Source organism: Schistocerca nitens, chromosome 1 (assembly GCF_023898315.1).
Source record: "Schistocerca nitens isolate TAMUIC-IGC-003100 chromosome 1, iqSchNite1.1, whole genome shotgun sequence".
NCBI classification, from domain to species: Eukaryota; Metazoa; Arthropoda; class Insecta; order Orthoptera; family Acrididae; genus Schistocerca; species Schistocerca nitens.
In genome coordinates this window covers 1,266,826,781-1,266,851,602 of record NC_064614.1, presented here as the reverse complement: position 1 = coordinate 1,266,851,602, position 24,822 = coordinate 1,266,826,781, and the positions used below count along the sequence as shown (strand labels likewise).

Genomic DNA, 24,822 nt, shown 5'->3' with positions numbered 1-24,822 from the left:
ACACGACAGCATCGTCAAAAATCTGGCTGCATATTATCATAATATAATTATATGAATTTTGTAATGGAACGTGCCCAGACTATGTATAGAGGTTTTCGAGAAATAATGTACTCCTATTCACGAAGTTTAATATTTGGCGTGGTCCGTTACTGTGTTGATGGAATTCTACTGACGCAAATAGATGTCGATTGCAGAGAAAAGTTAGTGTAAATATTTGGAGTTAGAATATTTATTTCATCTATGAAAGTCCTTTCAAGTCCATAGCGACTGGAAGTTTACTAATATACAGTATGTATGACGAAATAAATGCTTTTAACACGTTGAATATCAGTCAGACTTTCTAGGAATCTTACGTAATATTTGAAGTCACAGTATCTCTGGTAAAGGCTTTCGCTGATTTTGGTGAATTTCGTCGTGATTATGTTTTTACGAACACGGCAATTTTTACGAGTTTTCACGTTACGAAAAAACCTTTCTGTTCTCTTCAGACTAGTGCGAAGAGTGTTGACAAGAAAAGTTAATCTAAGTATAAACATTCAAGTTATACTAATCACCAGAAGCAAGGAAGAAGGGCTTTGGTGTTGATGCTGTTGCCGACGTGGCCATTCATTTAAAAAGACACACAAATCCTAAGCCTTATCCCATGGATGTATAAAATGTGGGGTTGTCATTAGATAACAAACCTGAAGCCGACGTCCGCCATGTTAGTTGCCCCAATATTAGCTTCTGCCGGAAGACGTTTCATCAAAAATGTCAGCTTGCGTCCTTTTCAGGTATACTAATCTAACGCATGAAGAAATCTCACAGTTCATTCGTAAGAGGACTTATTCAAGCGATATTGTCCGTCATATACTAGAATTTTGTTTGCTCTGTTTACTTTTACTTTACTGGTTTTATTTGTGCCATGCAGCTAGAAAAGCTCTCTGGGTGCAAGCTGTGAGAAGGAAAGAGCGGAAACTGACCAAACACAACAAAATTTGTTGTCAGCATTTTCGAGAAGAGAAAAACTAAAGAATATGCTGGACTGTGACAGCAGCAATTTCACGTGACATACTTGTCTTCTTGGCAATTCTAAACGTGTAACAAAAACAAAGGTACATTGGCGAGGCGAAATGCGTCGTATTACTGCATCAAATATGTATTTAAGACAGAGAAAACGCCTGAAAATGAGTTCTTTACGCTGTGTTGTTCCAAGTAAATCTAACATTTTCTATTTAAAACAAATCTGAATGCACACTACAGATATTAGAACAAGAAGCACTCGTTAACAGTAGTCTGATAATGTCTTCGGGCATCTGACATAGCAGCGGGGCCATCAAAGCAACGTACAACGTTAAGACTGTAGCGATATCTCCCCTTATTATATAGCTCCATGCCTTATCCACTACAATGGAATGAAAAATTACAACAGACATTATTTGCAACATCGCAAAATTCCCATCTTGAGTATTCTTACACAAACTGGTATTGGTTACCATTTTTTATTATGCTGTAATAGTCCAGTCAGCTTCGACATTGCTTATTCTTCTAAGCCCTCTAGCAAATGGTGCTGGTGTACGAGTATTTTGCTATAAAGATTAAGATTTCCTTCAACATATACATAGCAAATCATGTCAATAGAGTTCCTTAACTTGGTTAGACTGTGCTCAGTATTATTTTTAAGCAAAATGTGTTCATATTTCTAAGTACTTCTTAAATCGTCTGTTAAATACTACTGCTAAAAAAACGTATCTAAGATGAAGTTGTAATAAAATGGCAACAAATTTACATGCTCACAGCTTCCATGTTACAATAGACGGATGACACAACTCTCGGCACAGATGATAAATGCTGTTCCTCTGCTCAAGCGTTACTGACAAAACCCGCGCCAAAAGTTTGCTGTCTTATTTGAGGCTTAATCTTCATTACAGTGTTCCAGCTAAGAAATTGGATTTTCCGAAGATTATGCGACCGTACTGCTGAGACGAAGTTTTCGCTGCAGCCTGGCGTTCCGCGTGATTCCCGCAGTTGGGGCACTTTCATTATTCATGCCGCACAGCGGGGAAGGCGTTTTACAAACGACTAAAGATTAGACTCTAAAACGCTTGCTGTTAACAACGATACTGCTTTGAGGAGGACGAAACTGAACACAGAATACTGACTCTATGCTCCACACGAAGATGAAGTATTTGATTTGTTTGTTACAATGTATGGAAACAGAGTACACAAAATTATGTTCTGCAGGCAGGTCGCATTTATTGCAAAGAAAAATTAAAATTTATACAAAATGATAAAATTTTCAAAAATACTCAGAGAAGCTGCGAGAAAGAATAATTACATTTATTTGATCAGAAGTTCAAGAAAAACAATTCTTGAAACTTTTATCAAGTATTTAAGATAAAACAGTGAATCTTTAGTCATAGGGTCTACGATTTATGAATGAAGAAGGTAATCTCCGTATTAACCACAGAGACAACTGCAAAATTGCAGCAAAGTATTTTGATAAACTGAACAAATACTGGAATCCAGAAAACCGAAATTACGAGTGATATAAGAAACAATCATTCCTCAAAATGAAGAAGAAGTAGTACAAATTCTGAATTCAATGCGGAATTTTAAAGCACTAACTGAAGCTGATATAAGAACAGGAATTTTAAGATACAGTGAGATACAAACGAAATTGGAACTAGTTACGCTGGGAAGAACAGGGGCTCCAAATCAACGTAAATCCAATTAAAAGACAAAGAAGGTTGACAAACAGATGTCAACAACTACAGGGGTGTATGTTTATTACTTGCAGCACACAAAATATTTCCTGCAGCACTTCTCACGAAAAAGTACTGGACGTAGAATTAGGAGAACAAAACGCAGGGATTAGGAGAGGTAGAGTCTGTACAGAATCAATAATTTGTGGCCATCATTTTAAGATACAACGAAATGAGCTAAAAATATTGCTGTATATTGGAGGATTTGAGAAAGCCACATGACTGTACAGACATGGGTATTTTATTCAAAACACAGGAAGATCTGGAATAGAAGAGAAAGGTGGGATCTCTTAAAAGAAACTCCACCAAAGTCTAAATGTAACGCAAAATTCATGGGACCAATGTTACACTGTTTTGCGATAACAGATGAGTTTGACAAGGTGATGAACAGTCTCCAATTTCATTGTCCGTATGGTAGAAAAAAATGAACAGAGAATGGCAGAAGAATTTTTTCAGACTCTAACATTAGAAGTGAAATACAAGCTTGCACGAAAAGGAATACTCTCGAAACTTATTGTCCTTGCAGATAATTCATAAGTTCTGTACATTAAGCACTAAACGTGGAAATATCAGAAGAATAAACAAATTCAGTATCTAAGAGATATCATACAACCTAATGGAGGAGAAAAGAAGCCACGAGAGAAAGATTACGAATGATGGACTTCGCATTTATCATAATAAAAGATGGTTACAAGAAAAAAGATTCCTTAGGAATGCAAAAATTCGTTATCACAAGATTGTAATTCAGCCACAGTCCATATGGGCATTACAGACAACAATTTGAGGATCAATAAAGGAAATGCACAAATCAGGAGAAGTGAAAGAGGGGTAGTGATGAAGATATTACGAAATAAAACAACAGAAGAAATGTTATTCTTTGACATTGTCAGTGGGGAGACACGCGATCCTGTTATGAATATTGGAAGTGCTCTCTTGTGAACATCCACTTATGAGCAATGCGGCTATCGCTGCTCTCGATCTTGTTCGGAACATTCATATTTTACTCTTTGATGTGTTATTTGTATGGTAGTTTATGTTTTCTCCTTGATCTTCGTTATGTACATCGTTGAATAAATGGTCTCTAAAAATGTGTGTTCCTGGAAATATGGTGTATTGCGTATTTGATTAAAAGGTCAATTTTATAATCTCACAGAAGACTAATTAGAGTTTGCACACATGTGTCGCAATATGAGCACTGTAACAATATTTAAATAGTAGTTCACGTTGCAAATTTACACATGCAACTACGATTTTTCATTTTAGGGTGACAGTCCTAAGAATAGGACGACGTGTAATGAGTGTTTACATATTGAATAATATTTTAGACTGGTCTTCGTATCTCCCGTCAGTGAACCGAACCTGGTAATCAATAAAGAAAATCTGTGATCACGATTTAGCATTTTTTCCGCACATATTTTAACAGGAGTAATACTGATCTGTTATACAGATGTGCACAATCATATTAAGAAATAAAACAAAAATACACAATCATGTAGCAAAAGTTAGATGATGTTAGGAAAAGAAGGCTAATGTTCTACAGAAACATGCACAGAATGAGCTGTGGTAAACTGATGAGAAAAATTACGATACATTCTGAAAAATTGAAAGGTAAACCGAAATGATTCAATAATTAGAAAAATTGGTACAATAAGCAAAATAATGACGAAAGAAACAAGATAGAGACAATATACAGTGGTGTGGCGGGAAAGGTTTCAAGATAAAATTGGTCCAAAAAGATAGAAACAAAATGGACAGCCTAAACGAGAAAACAAAAAAGTGAACAACTGAAGGAATGTTGGAGAATGTGTAAAGCAAATAAAATGGGTTAAGAGAAGTCTTTCGCTGGTCTATAACGATGGAAGGAGGATACAGTATTTCAACAGCAAACCACTGACAGCAACATATCAGTCGCAAGAAATAATCATCAGCGCTCGGTTGTATGTAGTTACGAAACACTCTACTTTAGAATGAGATTTTCTGGTAATGCAAGGGAAAACTTTTTATGGATTTGTTTCAGTTAACATGTAAACTAGTGGGCATTTTATACAGCCTGAAAGTTATCCATTGCTGATTGCGCTGCTGTAAATGTGCATTTGGAATGAAATGTATCCCTCTTTTTTAAAACTTCTCCGAAATGCTTTTTCTCTTTTCAAAAATGGTTCAAATGGCTCTGAGCACTATGGGACTCAACTGCTGTGGTCATTAGTCCCCTAGAACTTAGAACTACTTAAACCTAACTAACCTAAGGACATCACACACATCCATGCCCGAGGCAGGATTCGAACCTGCGACCGTAGCAGTCGCACGATTCCGGACTGCGCGCCTAGAACCGCGATTTCTCTTTTCCTATGGGTCCGTGTAATAGAGAGAAAAAACAAAAAGAGAAATGACTGAAGGATCTTCATCTTCTTCAGCCATTATGCTTTCACTGCTGAAAGTGTCTTCCATATTCTTCCTCTTCAGTCAGTACTGTGGCACCAGATAACACCTCGTTTCAGCTGTCCTGTTAGGGTCATCGTCTCTTCCGGTGTCTTCCAGCATTTCTTTTTTACCCCCAAGGACTTCAGTGAACCATCCTATTACTGCATTGGTAGGGGCCTTGCCTCGCTGTAGGGCCAGTCTTTTGGCCCATCAGCCTTGCACATTTCTCTACGATGTGAGTTACCTCTGTTTGTCTACTGGTGGCCTCGCCCCTCACCTTGACGTTGAGGATGACGGCGAATGTCCTATTCTCCATTGCCCTTTCTGAACGCTGTGGCTAATCGTGTATGTCAGAGCTCATGTTTTATGACACTCATGTTGTACACTTTCGTTTACAGGTTCATTGAGACATCTTTGTTGGTCGACATGAACTGAAGCTCTTTGAATGCTGCTCAACTCAAATCTATTATTTATCGAATTCTTCACCTTTTGGTGGGTTTCTCTAGCGGAATTCATGGTCTTCATATTTGGAGACAATTACAGTAGCTTTGAGTAATCTCATTATACAAAAAAGGAGATAGGAATAACTTTGAAAATTATATAAGAGTCAGCCTGCTGGTCACTGCATACAAATTGTGTACTAAGATTTTGAACCGTAGTTTAAAGAGCAAATACGAGTTTTTCTGACGTGAAGGACAGATGGTTTATAAAAAGGTATGATCTACGGCAGATGCAGTATTTGAGTTGAAACAAATACTAGTAACTTAAAAACGAATTTAACAGAGAAATTGACTTGGTATTTTCAGAATTTATAAAAGCTTTGGTAATGTTAATGAGCTATGCTCTTTCCCAACTATGCGTTTTCGTGAACTTCGCTGTCTATCTGTGTTAGGTTTCCCACCCGTGTCGCGGTTACGTCGTGGTTCTTTTTCATTCTACGTGTGACAGCAGTGATGTGTATCGATATTTTCGCCTTGTACCATCTTTGGTTTGGTGCATATAGTTTCCGGCAAGGGGGTCTGGAGTGAGTCGGTCGGTTGTTGAGGACGAGAGAAGTTATCTCCGCGCGGTGCAGTCGGTTGGGGCCGCTGGCAGCCCCTGCGCAGTGTCGGAGCGTGTGTGGAGCTGTCCGATCGCTACGAGCTTCGTGGTTCACCGACCCAATACGTCAAAGTTCGGTAATGGTTTCAACTACCCAAGCCACGTCTATACATGTGGTGGTGGTTCGCTTCGGTGCTTTGCTGTTGGGGAGATTTTCCGGTGAGCAACACCGAGTGGTTCTACTGCTGAGATTTAGTCGCCATGCGGTGCAATTAACTATTTTGGTCGACTATGATTTGAGTGCAAAAGTGGAATTTTCTGTTTAGTGTTCTGGTTACCTGCCCTGGGCACTGACCTAAATTCAGGCAGTGTTCTCTTGAGCGAAGTTAACTGTTACCTTGTTTCAAATTCAAGTGTAGCAGCGGAATTTTCTGCCTAGTGGCCGTTAGTGTTCCAGTTACCTGCCCTGGGCATTAACGTAATCTCAGGCAGCGACCTTGCCTTACCTCACCTGCTGTCGCTGTCCAACATGGTGTGTAATTTTGACATCCAATACATACTTCATTGTGGATTATCACGTTTGTAACATTGCCGGTTTGAGTTCTCATGTACTGATTGACGGGAAGCAAGTCGTTGTGTCGGTCGGTCCGTGGTTTCCCCTGGTTGGGTTCCGATGCATCAAGTATAGTTGAGCTCACCACCTGCCTCACTTAAGTGAACGAGGGCACACCGACCTCCCTCGAGGCCTTCTGAGTGCCACCGGTGTTTAATTATCTGTTGTCAACTATTTTAAATTTTAGGCTTATGGTTATTGGTTTGTTTTCTTAAAAGTTTTCAAAATTAGTTTTTAAATACATCTTTCAAGCTTAAACACTGCGGCCTTCTGCCTTTACAGATTGTGGTAATATGTTGTAAAATTTTGAAATTTAATTGTAGCCTTCAGCCATTGGTATTGCACCTTGCATATGTTGTTCCTTTAAATTATTTTATTGCTTTTTAATTGGATTTTGTCTTGTTGATTTCTAAGATTCCTTGTTGATAAACATGCTGGCCTTCTGCCTTTAAAGATCTATGGTAATATAGTCTGAAGTTTTGAAATTTAATTGTGGTCCTCGCCTATTTGTGTTGAACCTTGTAAATGTTCCTTTTTGGGTTTTAAGTTATTTTATTGCTAACATAATTGATTTTTTTATTTTTTTAAAGATTTCTTGTTGGCCTTCTTCCTTCTAAGGTCTATGCTAATATATTCTAAAATTTTTGAATTTAATTTTGGCCCTCAGCCGTTTGTATTGCACTTTGCGTATGCTGTTTTTTGAATTATTTTATTGCTATCTTAATTGAATTTTAATCTTGTTAAGATTTCTTTTTGGAGGCCTTCAGCCGTGAAAAAGTTGCAGTTGGTAAAGATTCGGCTATGTGCCGTTTTGGTTGTAAATATTGTTAAATTATAATAAATGACAATTAGAAGCAGAAACTGACCTCAACCCTTGGCCCTTTCCACAACACCTGTTCTGCCCAGCGGGTTTAGCGGGCGTTTCAGTTAATACAGAACATCTGCGGAGAATAACGAAAAAAATGAGGTTATTCATTACTCTGACAAGTAAGATACTATTGGAATGAATGATAAATTGATGCAGGCTCTTTTGACAGACAAAGAAGTCGGACAAAAGTGTATTGACTAACCCACAGTTTTTAACATTTATCTGGATTATCAATACGATATTTCTGTTAGGTGGGAACCATATTATATTCTCTCTCTTAAATGAAGGCAATGCCGCGCCTTTTGGTAGAAAAATTGGCACCCTACCAAAGGGAATTTATTTACAGCACTGAAAATGAAAAACAAGCTATATCTAAGGGAAAATAATAAAATAGCTTTTAAGGGAAAATGTCTAAAAAATATTAAAACTGTTGTTGATTATGAACTATTTGAACAAGTTAAAATGTTTTAAACATGTAAGGTGACGTATTATGTGTGAATATAATAAAGATACAGAGGGAAAACTACCAAAATTCTCAAATGTGTATGGGCCTAGAAAAAAGATGACGAAAAAAAAAAAAAAACGGGAAGCGACATTTGAAGTTGTGTATGACGTTCTTCTTATTCTATTGAATGGAAGTTAGTCAAGGGTGACATATAAACTACAAGAAAGCAGAAGTCAAGCAGCAAAAACGAATTTTCTCAGAGCAACTAAAGGATGTAGTAGATCAGACATAATTAACGTGAAATGAACATATATAAATTTAAAACACAAGCCATAAAACTGGAGAAAATGGAGTGATCGCAGAGTAGTTGAGTGCCCAAAGATTACGTCTCAAAATCATAATGTACAAATATAAAGAGAGAAGATGTCAAGGGAGACCGAAGAAAAGAATCGTATCGCAACAGTCAAATGCCTAAAGCCTGAAGTGCAGAAGAACCTTAGTAGCATCATTGTTAATTTTATGTGGTCTGGCGTTTGAAATCAGAACTTTACTTTCCCCCATATCAAACGCCAAACCAAATTCTGAAGGGACTAGTTACAGTTCCTCAGTTTTCCACACGTAAAGACGACGTTATCAGAAAATTGTGGGTACTGCAAGGACTACCTATGGATTTTGATCCATGTGCTGCACCAGTCGAAGAGCTTGAATACACCTTCCACGACCATAGCAAACGAGTTGAAGTTAGCATATATATATATTCTCTATACCTGAGTAGTACTGCACCAGTCGAATCCCCTGAATACACCTTCCACGACCATGTTAAAGGAGTTGAAGGTAGTCACCTACACATTCCCTATACCTGAGTAGTACTGTAAGTATTAATTATACATTATTACATTTTTTTTATAAAAGAGTATGATTTAGATTGGTTTGGATGGTCCCCAAACATCGTTTCATATTAGGAGTGCGAATTCCCGACCGCAAACAACATAAACTTAACACAGCAACTAAGCCGTAGCTCTAATAATCTCAGAGCACATGTAATTATTCTTTGGAATCCATTAATTAAGTTCTTCAAACGTCAAGCTTCTGCGCTGCATCTGTCAAGAGTTTTCAAGTAAAACGAAGCGAAAGCTAGCAAAGCTGTCAGCGAGATAACTGCAACCAACAAGTGAAAAGATAATGTAAGTAAACATGCTCCTGTATAAGAGTGCCTAAAAGAAAACTGTGTGCAAAAGTTAAGGACAAATATAACTTTCACATGAGGCGTCAATGCGAACTAACTTAGCTCGATGAAGCATGGAACACACGTACGAAGGACTGCTGCAGTATAGTACACGAAGTATCTGAAAGAAATACGCAACGAAATCAACAGAAATAATACTTTAATTCAAAGATATTAATTAAACTGGAGTCACCGCGATTTCCGATGATCCCGTGGATATCAGAGAAGGCGGGAAATGATTCTTAATAGAATGTGAGATCACCACGGACGGCATTACATGCTCGGAAATATTCTCCCATGTTGCCCACAAGACTGGTTAGCAAGTCTAGGGGACTGTGTGTTCCATTTCTCGAACAGAGTAGTTGTCAACTGCTGGATCGCAGTTAGTGCATGTGGACGTGCTGAAATATGTCTCCCCAACATGTTTCATATGGCGGCAGATGGGAACACTGAATGCACCAAGGATGAATGTCGAACATGATCGTTATGGTAGACCAGGTTTTGTGGTGTGAGCAGGTACAATATTTCATGAGCATTCAGACGTCGCATCGAACTGCGAAGGTGGAGGAGGTCTTGGAACGAGCGAATAGGCGAGGAATGGACTAGCGCGCTCGTTCCGCTCACTTAAATCCCATAGAGGACGAGTGAGACGCGTTGGGGAGATGTATTGCAGAGCGCTCACACTTACCAAAGGCCATCTTCAGTTGTCAACCGCGCTGGGGCAGGAATGGAACGCCCCACGACAAGAAATCCTTACCAACCTCGTGGCAGCGTGAGGGCTATACATCGCTGTCCGTGGTGATCAAGAATTAAGAACCATGGAATGTCCAGGGCACCACCGTAAATCGCGATGACATCAGACTAATTATTGCCTTTGAGTATAAGTGGCATTTGCGCCTGCCACATTCCGTATTTATTTCAGTTATATCGCCTACTATACTATATATGTATGGTCCAGGATTCATCGAGCTTGTTACTTTGCAGTGACACGACATACGAAAGTTACTTTTTTCCTCACGTTTTGTACAGCAGGGTATTATTATGTTAAAATAAGTATATAAAGAGAGCGTTGATATCTAATGCATTTTTCCGCGGCAGTGTTCGTGAGTTTTCTACAGCCAGCCAAGCTTCTCTCTGTCTACTTGTCTCTGACTACAAAGTTGAAATGGTTTGTATTATCATGTGCAGCCATGCTGGACTCACCCTAAAACTGATGGCACCGTTGCTGTTGACATCGAAGGCCTTGAAGACGTAGTGGGCGTACATGCTCGAGTCTGAAACACCACGCCAGACATGTAGTTGAGCCGATCGGCTGCCAGCACAGTGAATGGGTGGCGGCGTCGGGTTTAGCGAGCCAGCCGAAAACATGCGGCAGGGCGCAGTTCACGTACAACTAAAAATCCACTTCATCTACGAGTAAACAGGATCTTACACAAACAGGAAGTCAGTGTGGTATTTTACAAGTGTTCAGTCATTTACGCCCAGCAATTTTCAGTCGAATGCTGATGAATTCTTCGGTGGTGTCATTGTACGGAACATCGCTTCTTCCGATATAATTCTCCTGAATCCTTCATTGTAAACACTGAAAGACGGACAGCCAATACTACAGAAATATGTGATCGAGTGCTTGTGACTAGAAACTATTTCCTTCTTGTTTAGTACCCGTGCCAGCGGACGTCCCGATGGAGTCAGATGGACTGCCGTGGGTAGAACAGCAGAGTAGTTCAGACACCTGGCACGGAGGGCGCACGGATTGAACCATATGGGCAGGCCCACTGACAGAAGTGTTTACTTGCGAGCGACAATAGCGTAGCAGGCCAGAGCTCCTTCGGAGTTAAACCGCCAGGTACTCAGACTAGAGCTCCGTGCCGAGAGGTTTCGTTAGCTTTCCGCTCCAGCCGTATGCTGAGTATTATTGTCGCTCCACTCCCCATAGTTGAATTCGCACGACGAGTTCGTTCCACTCTCGGGGTTCTGTTCCCCGGCTGTCACCGAGTCACCGCCGGTCTGTGAAGCTTCCATGCCGACCGTGTTGAGTAGCAGCGTCGTCATGCCTTCTGCGTACAACGAAGAGGCGACGAAGGACGTTCTTACGCGCGTGACGCCACTATTTTCCTTCTTATTGTCTCCCCATTTCCATAATATTCACTTTGACCAACCATTGGATCTGACGTTTCTGTAATGCAGGCAGGAACAGTTGCGCCTAGAGAAGGAGCAGCAGCAACAACAGAAGCAGGTGGAAGTGGTGTTAACTCAGAATGCGGACTTGCTTCACAAAGTTGCCACAGTGCCTGGGGGGGGGGGGGGGGCACCCACCCGCGGGGTATTTGTTTCTCCTGTGTCTCCGATACCGTTTGCCAGTTTCGACGACTCGACGGAAAAGTGCGAAAATTATCTGATCTGGTTCTTGGCAGAGGTAAAGCGCATCGTTGATCCGGTTGATAATGCATCCTTGTTGTTGTTAGCCAGCAGCGCTGGTTTATATGAAGTTGTTCAAAATTTGAAGCCCTCCACTGAGCCCGAGAAGCTTTCTTTTGATGAGCTTTGTAGTTTGCTCACGCAGTGTTTTGGCCATCAGATCCAGGTGGTAGCGGTGCGCCTGCATTTTTACGAGCGCCACAAGCACCCGAGGCAGTCGTACACAGCGTGGTTCACCGATTTCCAAAGCCTCCCACGGAATTGGCGTTTTGAGTGTCTCAAATGAGCTACCTCTTATGCAGAGTCATTATTTCGGGACGCAATTGTCCGGTTAGCTCCTGATCCAGAGGTTTAGACTAGGGTGTGCAGTGTGCTCCCTGCCGCCGTTGGATAAGCAGCTGCAGCAGCAAGTCGTATACTCCTAGCTCACTGATTTGTTACATAGTTTAATTCTTAATTTCTTTGCGTGTTTTTGGTACTTTCATTGTTTAATTCATAAATTTCTGGCGTATTATAGTATTTGAGAGTTGTAGCATCGCGTTTTAGTACCTGAATAGTGTAAATTCGCGTAGTCGTTTGTCTTCTGTTTTTGTTTTGAACTGCCAGTGTCGGTTGGTCACAGTCAGTGTGCTCCCTGCCGCCGCTGGATAAGCAGCTGCAGCAGCAAGTCGTATACTCCTAGCTCACTGATTTGTTACATAGTTTAATTCTTAATTTCTTTGCGTGATTTTGGTACTTTCATTGTTTAATTCATAAATTTCTGGCGTATTATAGTATTTGAGAGTTGTAGCATCGCGTTTTAGTACCTGAATAGTGTAAATTCGCGTAGTCGTTTGTCTTCTGTTTTTGTTTTGAACTGCCAGTGTCGGTTGGTCACAGTCAGTGTGCTCCCTGCCGCCGTTGGATAAGCAGCAGCAGCAGCAAGTCGTATACTCCTAGCTCACTGATTTGTTACATAGTTTAATTCTTAATTTCTTTGCGTGTTTTTGGTACTTTCATTGTTTAATTCATAAATTTCTGGCGTACTATAGTATTTGAGAGTTGTAGCATCGCGTTTTAGTACCTGAATAGTGTAAATTCGCGTAGTCGTTTGTCTTCGGTTTTTGTTTTGAACGGCCAGTGTCAGTTGGTCACAGTCAGTGTGCTCCCTGCCGCCGTTGGATAAGCAGCTGCAGCAGCGAGTCGTATACTCCTAGCTCACTCACTTGTTACATAGTTTAATTCTTAATTTCTTTGCGTGTTTTTGGTACTTGCATTGTTTAATTCATAAATTTCGGGCGTATTATAGTATTTGAGAGTTGTAGCATCGCGTTTTAGTACCTGAATAGTGTAAAATCGCGTAGTCTCCTTCCGCCGCCGAGCAGTGTGTCAGCAGTGCGCAAGTAGCAGCATTACTGCATTTACTAGGCAATCTTGTATTTTAATAACCGTTTAAATTTTGTCGATTTGTTTGCGGCCGGCCAGTGTGGCCGTGCGGTTCTAGGAGCTTCAGTCTGGAACCGCGTGACCGCTACGGTCGCAGGTTCGAATCCTGCCTCGGGCGCCGGCCGGTGTGGCCGTGCGGTTCTAGGCGCTTCAGTCTGGAACCGCGTGACCGCTACGGTCGCAGGTTCGAATCCTGCCTCGGGCATGGATGTGTGTGATGTCCTTAGGTTAGTTAGGTTTAAGTAGTTCTAAGTTCTAGGGGACTGATGACCACAGATGTTAAGTCCCATAGTGCTCAGAGCCATTTGAACCATTTTGAACCTGCCTCGGGCATGGATGTGTGTGATGTCCTTAGGCTAGTTAGGTTTAAGTAGTTCTAAGTTCTACGGGACTGATGACCACAGAAGTTAAGTCCCATAGTGCTCAGAGCCATTTGAACCATTTGATTTGTTTGCGCTCTCTGTAGATTAGTTCAGACGTTATTTGCACAACAGTTTTTAGCATGGATAGGGACTGCAACTGCTGTGTTCGGATGCAGACTGAGTTGGCATCCCTTCGCTCCCAGCTTCAGGCAGTGTTGGCTTCGGTCACACAGCTTGAGGCTGTTGCCAATGGGCATCACTGTGGGGGTCCAGATGGGGATTTGTCGGGGACGGCCAGCTCGTCCCACGCATCCCCCGATCGGACTACGACCGTGGTTGCCCGGGATACTGCCCGCATTGAGGCTGATCCCTCACCTGTGGTAGAGTGGGAGGTCGCCTCAAGGTGTGGCAGGGGGCGAAAGACATTCCGGAGGGCTGAACGGAAGGCCTCTCCAGTTTGTCTGACGAACCGGTTTCAGGCTCTGTCTCAGGCTGATACTGATCTTCGGCCTGACATGGCTGCTTGTCCTGTTCCAGAGGTTGCCCCTCAGTCTGCAAAATCCGGGCGGTCGCAGAGGGTGGACTTACTGGTAGTTGGGAGCTCCAACGTCAGTCGCGTAATGGGGCTATTTTTCTTGACTTCCGGAAGGCGTTCGATACAGTTCCGTACTGTCGCCTGATAAACAAAGTAAGAGCCTACGGAATATCAGACCAGCTGTGTGACTGGATTGAAGAGTTTTTAGCAAACAGAACACAGCATGTTGTTATCAATGGAGACACGTCTACAGACGTTAAAGTAACCTCTGCCGTGCCACAGGGGAGTGTTATGGGACCATTGCTTTTCACAATATATATAAATGACCTAGTAGATAGTGTCGGAAGTTCTATGCGGCTTTTCGGGATGATGCTGTAGTATACAGAGAAGTTGCAGCATTAGAAAATTGTAGCGAAATGCAGGAAGATCTGCAGCGGATAGGCACTTGGTGCAGGGAGTGGCAACTGTCCCTTAACATAGACAAATGTAATGTATTGCGAATACATAGAAAGAAGGATCCTTTATTGTATGATTATATGATAGCGGAACAAACACTGGTAGCAGTTACTTCTGTAAAATATCTGGGAGTATGCGTGCGGAACGATTTGAAGTGGAATGATCATATAAAATTAATTGTTGGTAAGGCGGGTACCAGGTTGAGATTCATTGGGAGAGTGCTTAGAAAATGTAGTCCATCAACAAAGGAGGTGGCTTACAAAACACTCGTTCGACCTATACTTGAGTATTGCTCATCAGTGTGGGATCCGTACCAGATCGGGTTGACGGAGGAGATAGAGAAGATCCAAAGAAGAGCGGCGCGTTTCGTCACAGGGTTATTTGGTAACCGTGATAGCGTTAAGGAGATGTTTAATAAACTCAAGTGGCAGACTCTGCAAGAGAGGCGCTCTGCATTGCGGTGTAGCTTGCTCGCCAGGTTTCGAGAGGGTGCGTTTCTGGATGAGGTATCGAATATATTGCTTCCCCCTACTTATACCTCCAGAGGAGATCACGAATGTAAAATTAGAGAGATTAAAGCGCGCACGGAGGCTTTCAGACAGTCGTTCTTCCCGCGAACCATACGCGACTGGAACAGGAAAGGGAGGTAATGACAGTGGCACGTAAAGTTCCCTCCGCCACACACCGTTGGGTGGCTTGCGGAGTATAAATGTAGATGTAGATGTAGGTGTTAACCTCGTCAGTTCATCATTAGCCAACATTGCCCAAATTATAGAATTGCATGAGCGCATAGAGGAGGTTCAGGACGTCCTTTTTGATAATTGGCAGGTGATGCAGTAACACATGCAAGGTCAAAAGCCCCCACGTGACCTGCAGGGTACCTCAGGCAGCTTCGCCTGAGTCACAGCGTGTTGGCGCCATTGATAAGCCGAGTGCAACAGGATTTTGGTGTGGCTCATATTCCCACAGTGATTTTCAGGTCTTCAGCGTTATTCTGAGTTGCATTTTGGCAGCGTCAGGGTATCTTTTCTCTTGTTTTGTCGAATCAGTGGGCCATCTCCTCTTGCAGGTAATTCAGAAGCCTGAAGGAGCCAAGCGCCTTTGCAGCAACTTTAAACAGACGATCAATTTGCAACAAGTTGATTCGTATCCCAGTCTGTGGCAGACAAGAGCTGTTGGTGAAGTTTTCGGGAGACAATATTTTTCCCACATCCAACTTGTGCGACGTTTACCTGCAGTTGCTGCTTGATGCAGTTTCTCGGAACTCCCTGTTTCTCAACAGCCTCTTTGAACTTAACCAATTTAAAAGCTTGCCTTTTGGAACTTCGTCTGCGCTGGTAATTTACGAACGATATTACCTTCATGACATCTTGGTCATGGTCCCTACTCGGGAGGAGCATTTATGAGACCTTCAGTCGGTTTTCCAGCGCCTCCTAGAGAATGTCATTCGTTGCAAGATGTGAAAAGTACACATTTTTCTCCCAGAAAATGCATTTTTTTTTAGTTCATCTTTCATCTTCTTAGTAAAGATAGTCTCGGTTCCCATCGCTACCATAACAAGTTCGTTATCAAACTACCAGCGCAAAAGAATCGGAAGGAGTTCCAATCTTTTTTGGGTAAGACTTCGTATTATGGTCGGTTCGTTCTCCTGGTTGCACACGTCTGCCAGTCTCTTAACCAGCTTCACCAGAAGGGCGCTAAGTTGGCTTGACCTACTGATTGGCAATGGGCTTCTCAGTCTCTCAGGCAGAGTTTGTGCTCTGTTCCCTGTCTGGTTTCGTTTACACGACGTAAATCTTTGACTCTGACTTGTGATGCATACCAGTATGGCATTAATGCTCCCCTGTCCCATCGGAATCTGGATGGCACCGAACAGCCCATTGCTTATGCATTAAAGTCGTTTTCCAATGTGCAACTGAACTACTCACATGTGGCTACTGAAACGCGTTTCTGGAAAATCGTTTCAGTGGTCCAAATCGGTTGACTGTAGCGTCTCTCTTCAGGTGGAGATCCAGTGTGGTGTACGGTTTTTCTCCTACATACTCGACTCAACGTTGTCCAGAGGTCCATATGTTCACCACATCGGGCAGTGGTGTCGAGTGCTGACACCCTGGCATTGCATCCACACATCCTACAGCTGTTGCAAGCATCTCATTGGGGTACGACTTGGATGAAGGCATTGGCGCTATAGCACGTCTATGGACTGTGACTTCGAACATCTGGTACTGGCTTGCAGGGCTTATGCACAGAACCAAGCCGCTCTGCCATGCCAGTTCTCTCTTTTGTTAGTAATGGAACGCAATTGGGACAGGGTACATTTAGATTTCGTGGGTCCATTTTTCGGCAGTATGTGCTCCTTGGTGGTCGATCCATTGTTGAATTTTCCATTTGTAGCGATGCTGACGTTCTCATCATCAACTGCCAACAGTCGCACATTGTCACTTTTGTTTGCCATTGCGGGATCTCCTGGACCCTCATGTCAAATAATGGTAGGCAATTTCTGTCATGGGAGTTTGAAGATTTTTGCAGCTGCAGTGGATTCCAGCATCTAAGTGACGCGCTGTTTCACCCGACTTGTAATTCGGAGGTGTAGTGCTTTGTGCATACATTAAAGACCCAGATGAAGAAGTGCATACTTGCCTCCTCCTGTATCAATGCATTATCGAGTTTTCTGGCTGCACACAGGGTGACGTAAGTCAGCAGGTGCACTCCAGAGTAGTGCCAGATGAAAATTTGTTGCACACCGACTTGCATACCACAGACAACTGTAGCCTGCTTTATTTTCATCCTGCGTCTGGCGTCAGGGCCGTTGCTTCGTCCAGTGGCTACGATGGCTGCCAGTTGTCATGGTGAGCCAGAGAGGTTGGCAATTGTTTAGGGAGGATGTTGGTAGGGAGCAGCTGAATCGACATACAACCTGTTGCAACCACCTCCTGTTGGAGAATCACTGCTGTGGCTTTCCAGTCAGTTTAGCAGCAGGGATTAGTGCGACGTTGTTCCTGGAGGAGGCTCCCACTTGTAGCAGCATGCCTCACTTTTGTCGTCCCCTCTGCACCTGCAGCCTCAGGCCTCAGTGCGGCTCGCACTTCCGCCCGCCGTGGTGAAGGTCATAAATTTCGTCCTACCTCATCCCCTTCCGTCCCTCGTCCCCCTTTCTAGATGAAGGTGGCCTCAAACTACCACCACTGTTGGATCTACCGTTGCCTTAGCTTGCACGTTTATCCACAAGCCGGTGGCGTCGGTGTTGCCTCCTTCAGTGGTCATTCCAAAGCCAGTTTCTCCAGCGCTCTTTCCGGTTCTGCATAGGGGGGCACAGCCCAAGAACGGACATTTTCGGGTCTACGTGGTCTTTTTAGCCAGAGGGACATAGTATTCCCACCAGGGGCATATGAGCTGGCATGAGCAGAACAGCGGAATATTTCAGAAACCTGCCATGGAAGGCAGACATGTGGCATCCTGTCGGACAGAAGTGTTTACCTGCGAGCGGCAGTAAACGGGGCAAACCAGTGCTCCTATAGTGTTAAACCACTGCAGACCCAGCCTTTATGAAGAAATAAGTCTGCAGGGAGAAGCTTCTGTGAGCTGATCCCATAGAACGTGACAAGAGAGCACCATAACATTTATTTTAATTACTTCTTCGAAACAGCCTATTAAATAAAATGAAGTACTTCGCTTCAGACAGCTAGTTTTCACGCAAGACGATCTTTTAATTGGTATTAGTTAATTTAAGCATCGGTATGAAAACATCGACGACTATTGTTTGCCTCCATAAAATCCGAATCCAAGTTCTTATATAACGCCATCGACTCATAGACACGATTGTCAAATGCCATTCATCGTCTAGTTTGATAATATTATGATAAAGTATTTTTTATATTTTCAGCTCCACTATCCTGCCATAATCCCTATTCAGTATTGAATAGCACGACACACACGCATGACAATTGGATTCTGTGGGCCATTCCCATTTTACTATAATTCCTCGAATCCTAGATTGGCCTTCAGCCTAAATGGACGGCGTAGAAATATCAAATTAATTAAAAATAATATTAGCATTATGGCGTACGACCCGTTTGACGCTCTACCAATGACATCAGGAGCCACTGTTTAAGGAAAACCTTTTTCAGCTGTTGGTACGCAATGTGTGTTAGGTACAGCCTGAGACACGGTGTGTTCCAGATGTATTATATATCTATTTGTGAATGAGAACGCAACACTGACGCCATTTTTTAAAAGTTTGTCAGTGTTATCATCTATGTTTGGAATTGTGAACTGAACAAAAATGTTAAGAAAAGTAGTCAATTTAAGTTTTTCATTGTGAACATAACAAGCAAGCAAACTGAAAAATGGATTCCCTGGATATGAACCTCCAGGAGAGTCAACGAGATGAAACGTTTGAAAGACAGATAGATTCATCATGTCTTGAATTTGCCAAATTATCTTTTTACATTCACAGAAACTTTTTTATGAACCCTGGGTGAATTCCACTACTCACAGAAGCTGTATGTCCCACATTAATTAAACTACATCTGACAGATCCGATGAAACATATTTACATATGTTGTATGGGAACAGCTCTCTGACACCATCTGTCTAGTAAGTTCCGAGACTGGTTTTATGCCTGCATATAAGAGACGTCAGCGCAGTAGCTACAGTGACAGCTTGTACTAAGAACTGTAAATAACATACGAGCATTCGACGAATCAGCTGTGAGCACGCAGTGTTAGGTAGTGGATGTACGGCCATATTGTATCGACGCTGTAGTGTCACAAATAGCAGTGGAGCAACATTTCCAAACCAAGTATTCGAGACATTGTGCACAACGTTTTGAAAAAAAAAAATGCGTGCAAAGTTTGTTCCGCACGCCTTGACTTTCGAATGAGTCCAGCGATGGGGTGGACGCCTGCCACGACTTGATTGTAATGCAACATTTTCATGATTTTCTTCTTCTTCTTTTTTTTTTTTTTTTTTTTGAAACAGTGATCACATGTGGCGAGACCTTGTGTTATCAGTACGAACCTATCACTGAACGACGAAGTTTAGAGGTTTACATGAAGGGACAATGCTTTGATGACATAACTGACATTCATGCAAACGTGTCGCGCTAGTTGAACAACATCCCAAAGAAGAACTTTTCTGTCGTTTTACCTGGTTGGATAAACGTTCTGTGCGCTGGTCTTGGGAGGGGGGGCTAAGTAGAAAACATGTATCGCAAAAACTAAGATCTTAAGTATACACTCACTTATTATACACACGTAATTGTGCCAAAATCATCATATACACTGACCAGCCAAAACATTACGACCCCCTACCCAATAACCAGTACGTCCACCCCTGGCACAGATAGCAGTGGTGACGCGTCGTGGCATGGGAGCAGTGAGATCTTGGTAGGTCGCTAGAGGGAGTTGGCACACAAGTCATCTAATTACGGTAAATTCCTCGGTGGAAGGAGGGGGGTGGGGGGGGGGGCATGGGCTCTGTGATGCCACATTAAACCACATCCCAGATGTGTTCGATCGGGTTTAAATCTTGCTTGTTGTGGGGCCAGCACGTCGAATGGAGCTCGCCACTGTTTTCCTCTATCCAGACCATTAAGCTCCTGGCCTTGTGACATGGTGCAGTGTCTTGCTGAAAGTACCACTGCTGTCGGGAGACATGATCGTCATGAAAGAATGTGCGTGGTCTGCTTGACCGTTATGGTGCCTGGCATGGGGTGCACTGGATCGTCGGAAGCCGTCGTGAATGTTCCGTCAGAGCATAATGGAGACGCCGCTAACTTGTCCCCGTCGAACAGTACAGATGTCAAGGAGCTGTTCCCCTGATGGACTGCCTCGTGATGACTGGGTGTTGTGTGATGTCCTTAGTTTAAGTAGTTCTAAGTTCTAGGGGACTGATGACCGTAGATGTTAAGTCCCATAGTGCTCAGAGCCAAATTTGAACCCTGAAGGTCGACGGTTTCACGTCCTCCCATGGGCATGATGAAGAATGTATCGAGATTCACCAGAACCACTCAACGCTCTGCCACTACGCCAACGGCCGGTGCCGGTGGTCACGTGCCCATTTCAGTCGTAGTTGTCGATGGCGCGGCGTTAACATTGGCACAGGGAAGGGTCGTCGACTGCGGAGGCCCATCTTAGCAGTGTTACGTCCACTGTGTCTTCAGACACACTTGTACACTGCCCAGCATTAAAGTCCGATGTTAGTTCCGCCACAGTTCGCCGCCTATCCTGTTTTACCAGTGTGCACAGCCTACGACGTTCGACATTTGTAATGAGGCGTGGCCGCCCAGTCTCACAACTTGCGGACTTGGTTTCACCTTGGTTTCGCCACCTGTTACAGACACACACCACCGCACTCGTCGAACACCCGACAAGTTGTGCAGCTTCCGAAATGCTTGTACCTACACCACGGGTCAACACAATCTGCCGTCGGTAAAACAGCGAAATCGTGCGCCTTCCCCACTCCAAACACGGAGAGCCCGCCCACTGACACTACATGCACTGAGCGTGTGTCTAACTGGCAGTTATGCCTCGCCAGGTGACGCTATCACACGGACGGGTTTATATCGATAGTCTGTCGGTTGTCATAATGTTCCGGATCTCTGTATAATTACTACGTAAGCTAACAGTCATTATTATTTTTTAAATCGAACTTCGAAAATGTTCAGATTTAAAGTACAGGGTGACAATCATTGAACTATATAAAAAGAAACGTAAATTAGTAACAAACTACGGCGTGCACACACTATTCAACGTGTAAACGTCACTACAGGTATTCGGATGTATGTTATGACACGTTCAGTATGCCTGTCATCATTGGTGATTATGTGACGCAGACGAATTGCGAAATTCTGCAGTGTCGGAACATCGATGCTGTCGATGACCTCTTGAATGGCTGTTTTCAGCTCAGAAATAGCTTTGGGATTATTGCTGTGCACCTTGTGACAAAAAGGAGTCGCATGTGTTCAGATCCAGACGATATGGAGGGTAATCAAAATGGTTCAAATGGCTCTAAGCAATATGGGACTTAACATCTGAGGCCATCAGTCCCCTAGACTTAGAACTACTTAAATCTAACTAACCTAAGGACATCACACACATCCATGCCCGAGGCAGGATTCGAACCTGCGACCGTATCAGTCGCGCGGCTCCGGACTGAAGCGCCTAGCACCGCTCGGTCACAGCGGCGGCTGGCGGGTAATCGAAGCCCATACCAGTCACCTCTGGGTACCCCAGAGTCAGAATGGGGTTCCCAAAGTGCTTCTCCAGGACATCAAATAGTTTCCTGCTTCGATGGGGTCGAGCTTCGTCTTGCATGAACTATATCTTGTCGAAATCGGAGTCAGTTTGTATAATGGGGATGAAATCATTTACCAAAACATTCACGTACCGTTCGGTAGTCGCCATGCCATCAAGGAATATCGCACCGATTATTCCGTGACTGGAAATTTCACACCACACTGTCCCCCCCTCAGGGTCAAGATACTTCTCGATCGCGAAATGGGGATTCTCAATCTCCCGAATGCATCAATTTTGCTTATTGACGAACCCATTCAAATAAAAGTGAGTTTCGTCGCTAAATCAAATCACACTATTTCCAATCATGCCCCACGACCAGCCGTGCAGTTTGAACGTCCTAACACAAACGATTCAGAAGTTTTGAAAATTTTATTTCATATAGATCAGTAAGTGTCACCCTGCCATTAAAATGTATAGCCTATTATAATTTTAATTGTTGTCTTTGCGAAGAGAACCATTTTAGTGAGGAAAGTAGTGGCCAGTTCCTGTCATCTAACACGGCGAGTGATATCGTGGAAACAAAGAGCCAAAAAGACTACGTAGTTTGACTTACTGCATCGTTTTCCCGAAGGTCTCACGTGGAAGGATGCAACTGGTGACAAAAACTCTGCTTAGGTTCTCAGGAAGGACTCCCTCGGCGGAAGACAAGGCTTCTCTGTCATGAAATAGTGCATTTCTCCTTATTAAGATATCGTCACAAACGAAAAAGAATTTTGCCTGAGTGGCAAAATATAGCTTCCTCTATTGGATACAGAAAAGATAATGTGACAAAGCGTCAAGGGTACCACATAAGCGTTCATTCCGACAGCGGAGAGAACGAACGTAACGGTCGGCGAAATGAGTCGTTAGTGTTACGCTCCGCCATCTGGTATCCCACGGCTTCCAGTTAAAGATGGTGCGAACACAGCAAACAGTTGTATGTTGCAGCTATTGGAGAGTGTGAAACTGCTTTCCCTCTGGCTTTAAGTACTGACCATGATTTCCGTAATTGCTTAATAGGCGAGCGGCTAGTAGCACGGGCCCACAGAACTGCATGCGTGAGTCTTCCCATCTTATTCGGCACAGATAGAACGCTATCTAAGATCACTCGCAACTGAAGCGACGCAGAGACTGGAGGAACAAATTGCTTTTTCCTGCAGTCGATGACGGTGAAGCTCACGATATGAACTGTTAGCCAGAAGCAACGTCCAGAGCTCATCGAAAGTCAACGTAAGCAAACTCAAACAGACCACGGAATGATCTGAATCGAAAAACGTAAACACAGGCAACGTCAGTTACTCTGTTGTGAATGTCGCACATCGAATGTTGCAGAGAACAGCGAGAACTGCTGGACAAGTGCAACGCTGAGCTATTTATGGGTGTCGTCGCATCGGTAGCTGCGACCTCGTGACGTACACGCAGGAACAGTGGGATCCACTTCGGGATCAGGCTGCGGTCATAAGCTGTGGCCACGGTATGAAACGTGAGTATCTCTGACTTTTCCTCCATACAGTCACTCGGACTGGCTGTGGAATCATAGTCAGTGTCGGATACTAAATAAGTAGCTCCACTCCGTAGGAGCTGCAATATCCTGTGTTTTCTGTTTTGAGATGAAAATATCTAAACAGTAAATAAATAATTCTCTCTTTTCTGAATCTGTAAGCTTTTCATCAGTACTTGACAGCCAGAAACACACAGTTACACGTTGCATTAGAGTACTACTTTTGGAAGGCCAAAGTTATTTGTAGCAACATAACAGCTACGAGGGTCATTCAATAATTAAAGAGACAAATTGGTCTGTAGAAAAATGCGTTTATTTTTACAAAACAATACTTTTTCTACTTTTCAACACAATCCCTAGAACATTTATGCACTTGTTCCAACGGAATAGAAGCTTTTTTTATTTCGGCTGCAAAGAACTCTTTATCTTGATGTTTGAACCAATTTTCCACAAACTTTGCTTGTCCTGGAACATCTTCCCACGTAATGCCTCCTTCAGTGCACAAAACAAATCGAAATCACTAGGGGTTAAATCTGGACTGTAAGGGGGATGAGGCAGTACTTCCCAGCCTATTTTGTCGATGATTTCACGGGTTACTTGAGCAATACGAGCACGTGCGTTGTCTAGCTGGAAAATCACATCTCTCCTCTGAGATCCACGACGTCTCACTCTCATGGCTGGCTTCACCTTGTTAAAAGCAAATCTGAGTAGTATTGGCTGTTCACTGTACGCTGCTCTTCGAGATAATCTCAAAAACTGGACCTTCAGCATCTCAAAACAACGTCAACATGACTTTCCCTGCTGATGCTTGAGTTTTGAATTTTTTCTTGACAGGTGAGTTCGTGTGCTTACACGCGATGTTTTCTCTTTTTGATTATGGCTCATAATAGTGAACCCAAGTTTCATCGAAGTTAAAATTTAGTCGAGGATGTGCTCACCTTCTCTTTCATAACGTTCCTTTAGCTCTGTGCACACCCTCAACCTTGTTTTCTTCTGTAGCCGCACAACTCCTTTCGGATCCATCTTGCACATGTTTTGCGGTACTTCAGCTTGTTACATATAATGTTATGAACTGTACCAGTACTAGCTTGAACCTTATCAACTATCATTTCCACAGTCACTTGGCGGTCGGCACGAATAATGTCATCAACTCGACTTTCAAGTGAGGGAGTTGAAACTGCAACTGGTCGACCAGAACGGCGTTTGTCAGTCACTGAGTCGCGACCATTTTTGATATGCTATACCCAATTGTAAAAATTTGCACGATTCATAAAACTTTCACCATAAACTTTAGACATTCGACAGTATATATTCAATGGTTTCTCGCATTCAGCAAGTAAAAAGCGAATAACAGAACGTTGTTCAACTAATGTGGACGTTTCAAGCGGACTCGCCATTTTGAAATCTATTTTTTAGGTTATAAACAAAACAATGTTGATACATCAGCTGATCAGGGCTCATCCCAGTGCTTCCAAATTAAAGCCATAAAAG

The 24,822-nt window shown here is 43.0% G+C and overlaps 1 protein-coding gene across 1 annotated transcript in view; it reads right to left on the bottom strand.

Moving 5' to 3' along the window:
• The window catches only part of LOC126233988 (calsenilin-like), a 306,257-nt gene that overhangs the window by 144,831 nt on the left and 136,604 nt on the right, over positions 1-24,822 (bottom strand). Inside the window, exon 4 of the mRNA XM_049942898.1 lies at positions 10,561-10,631. Within this exon, the coding sequence (XP_049798855.1) occupies positions 10,561-10,631 (71 nt within the window). The remainder of the gene's footprint in view (positions 1-10,560; positions 10,632-24,822) is intronic.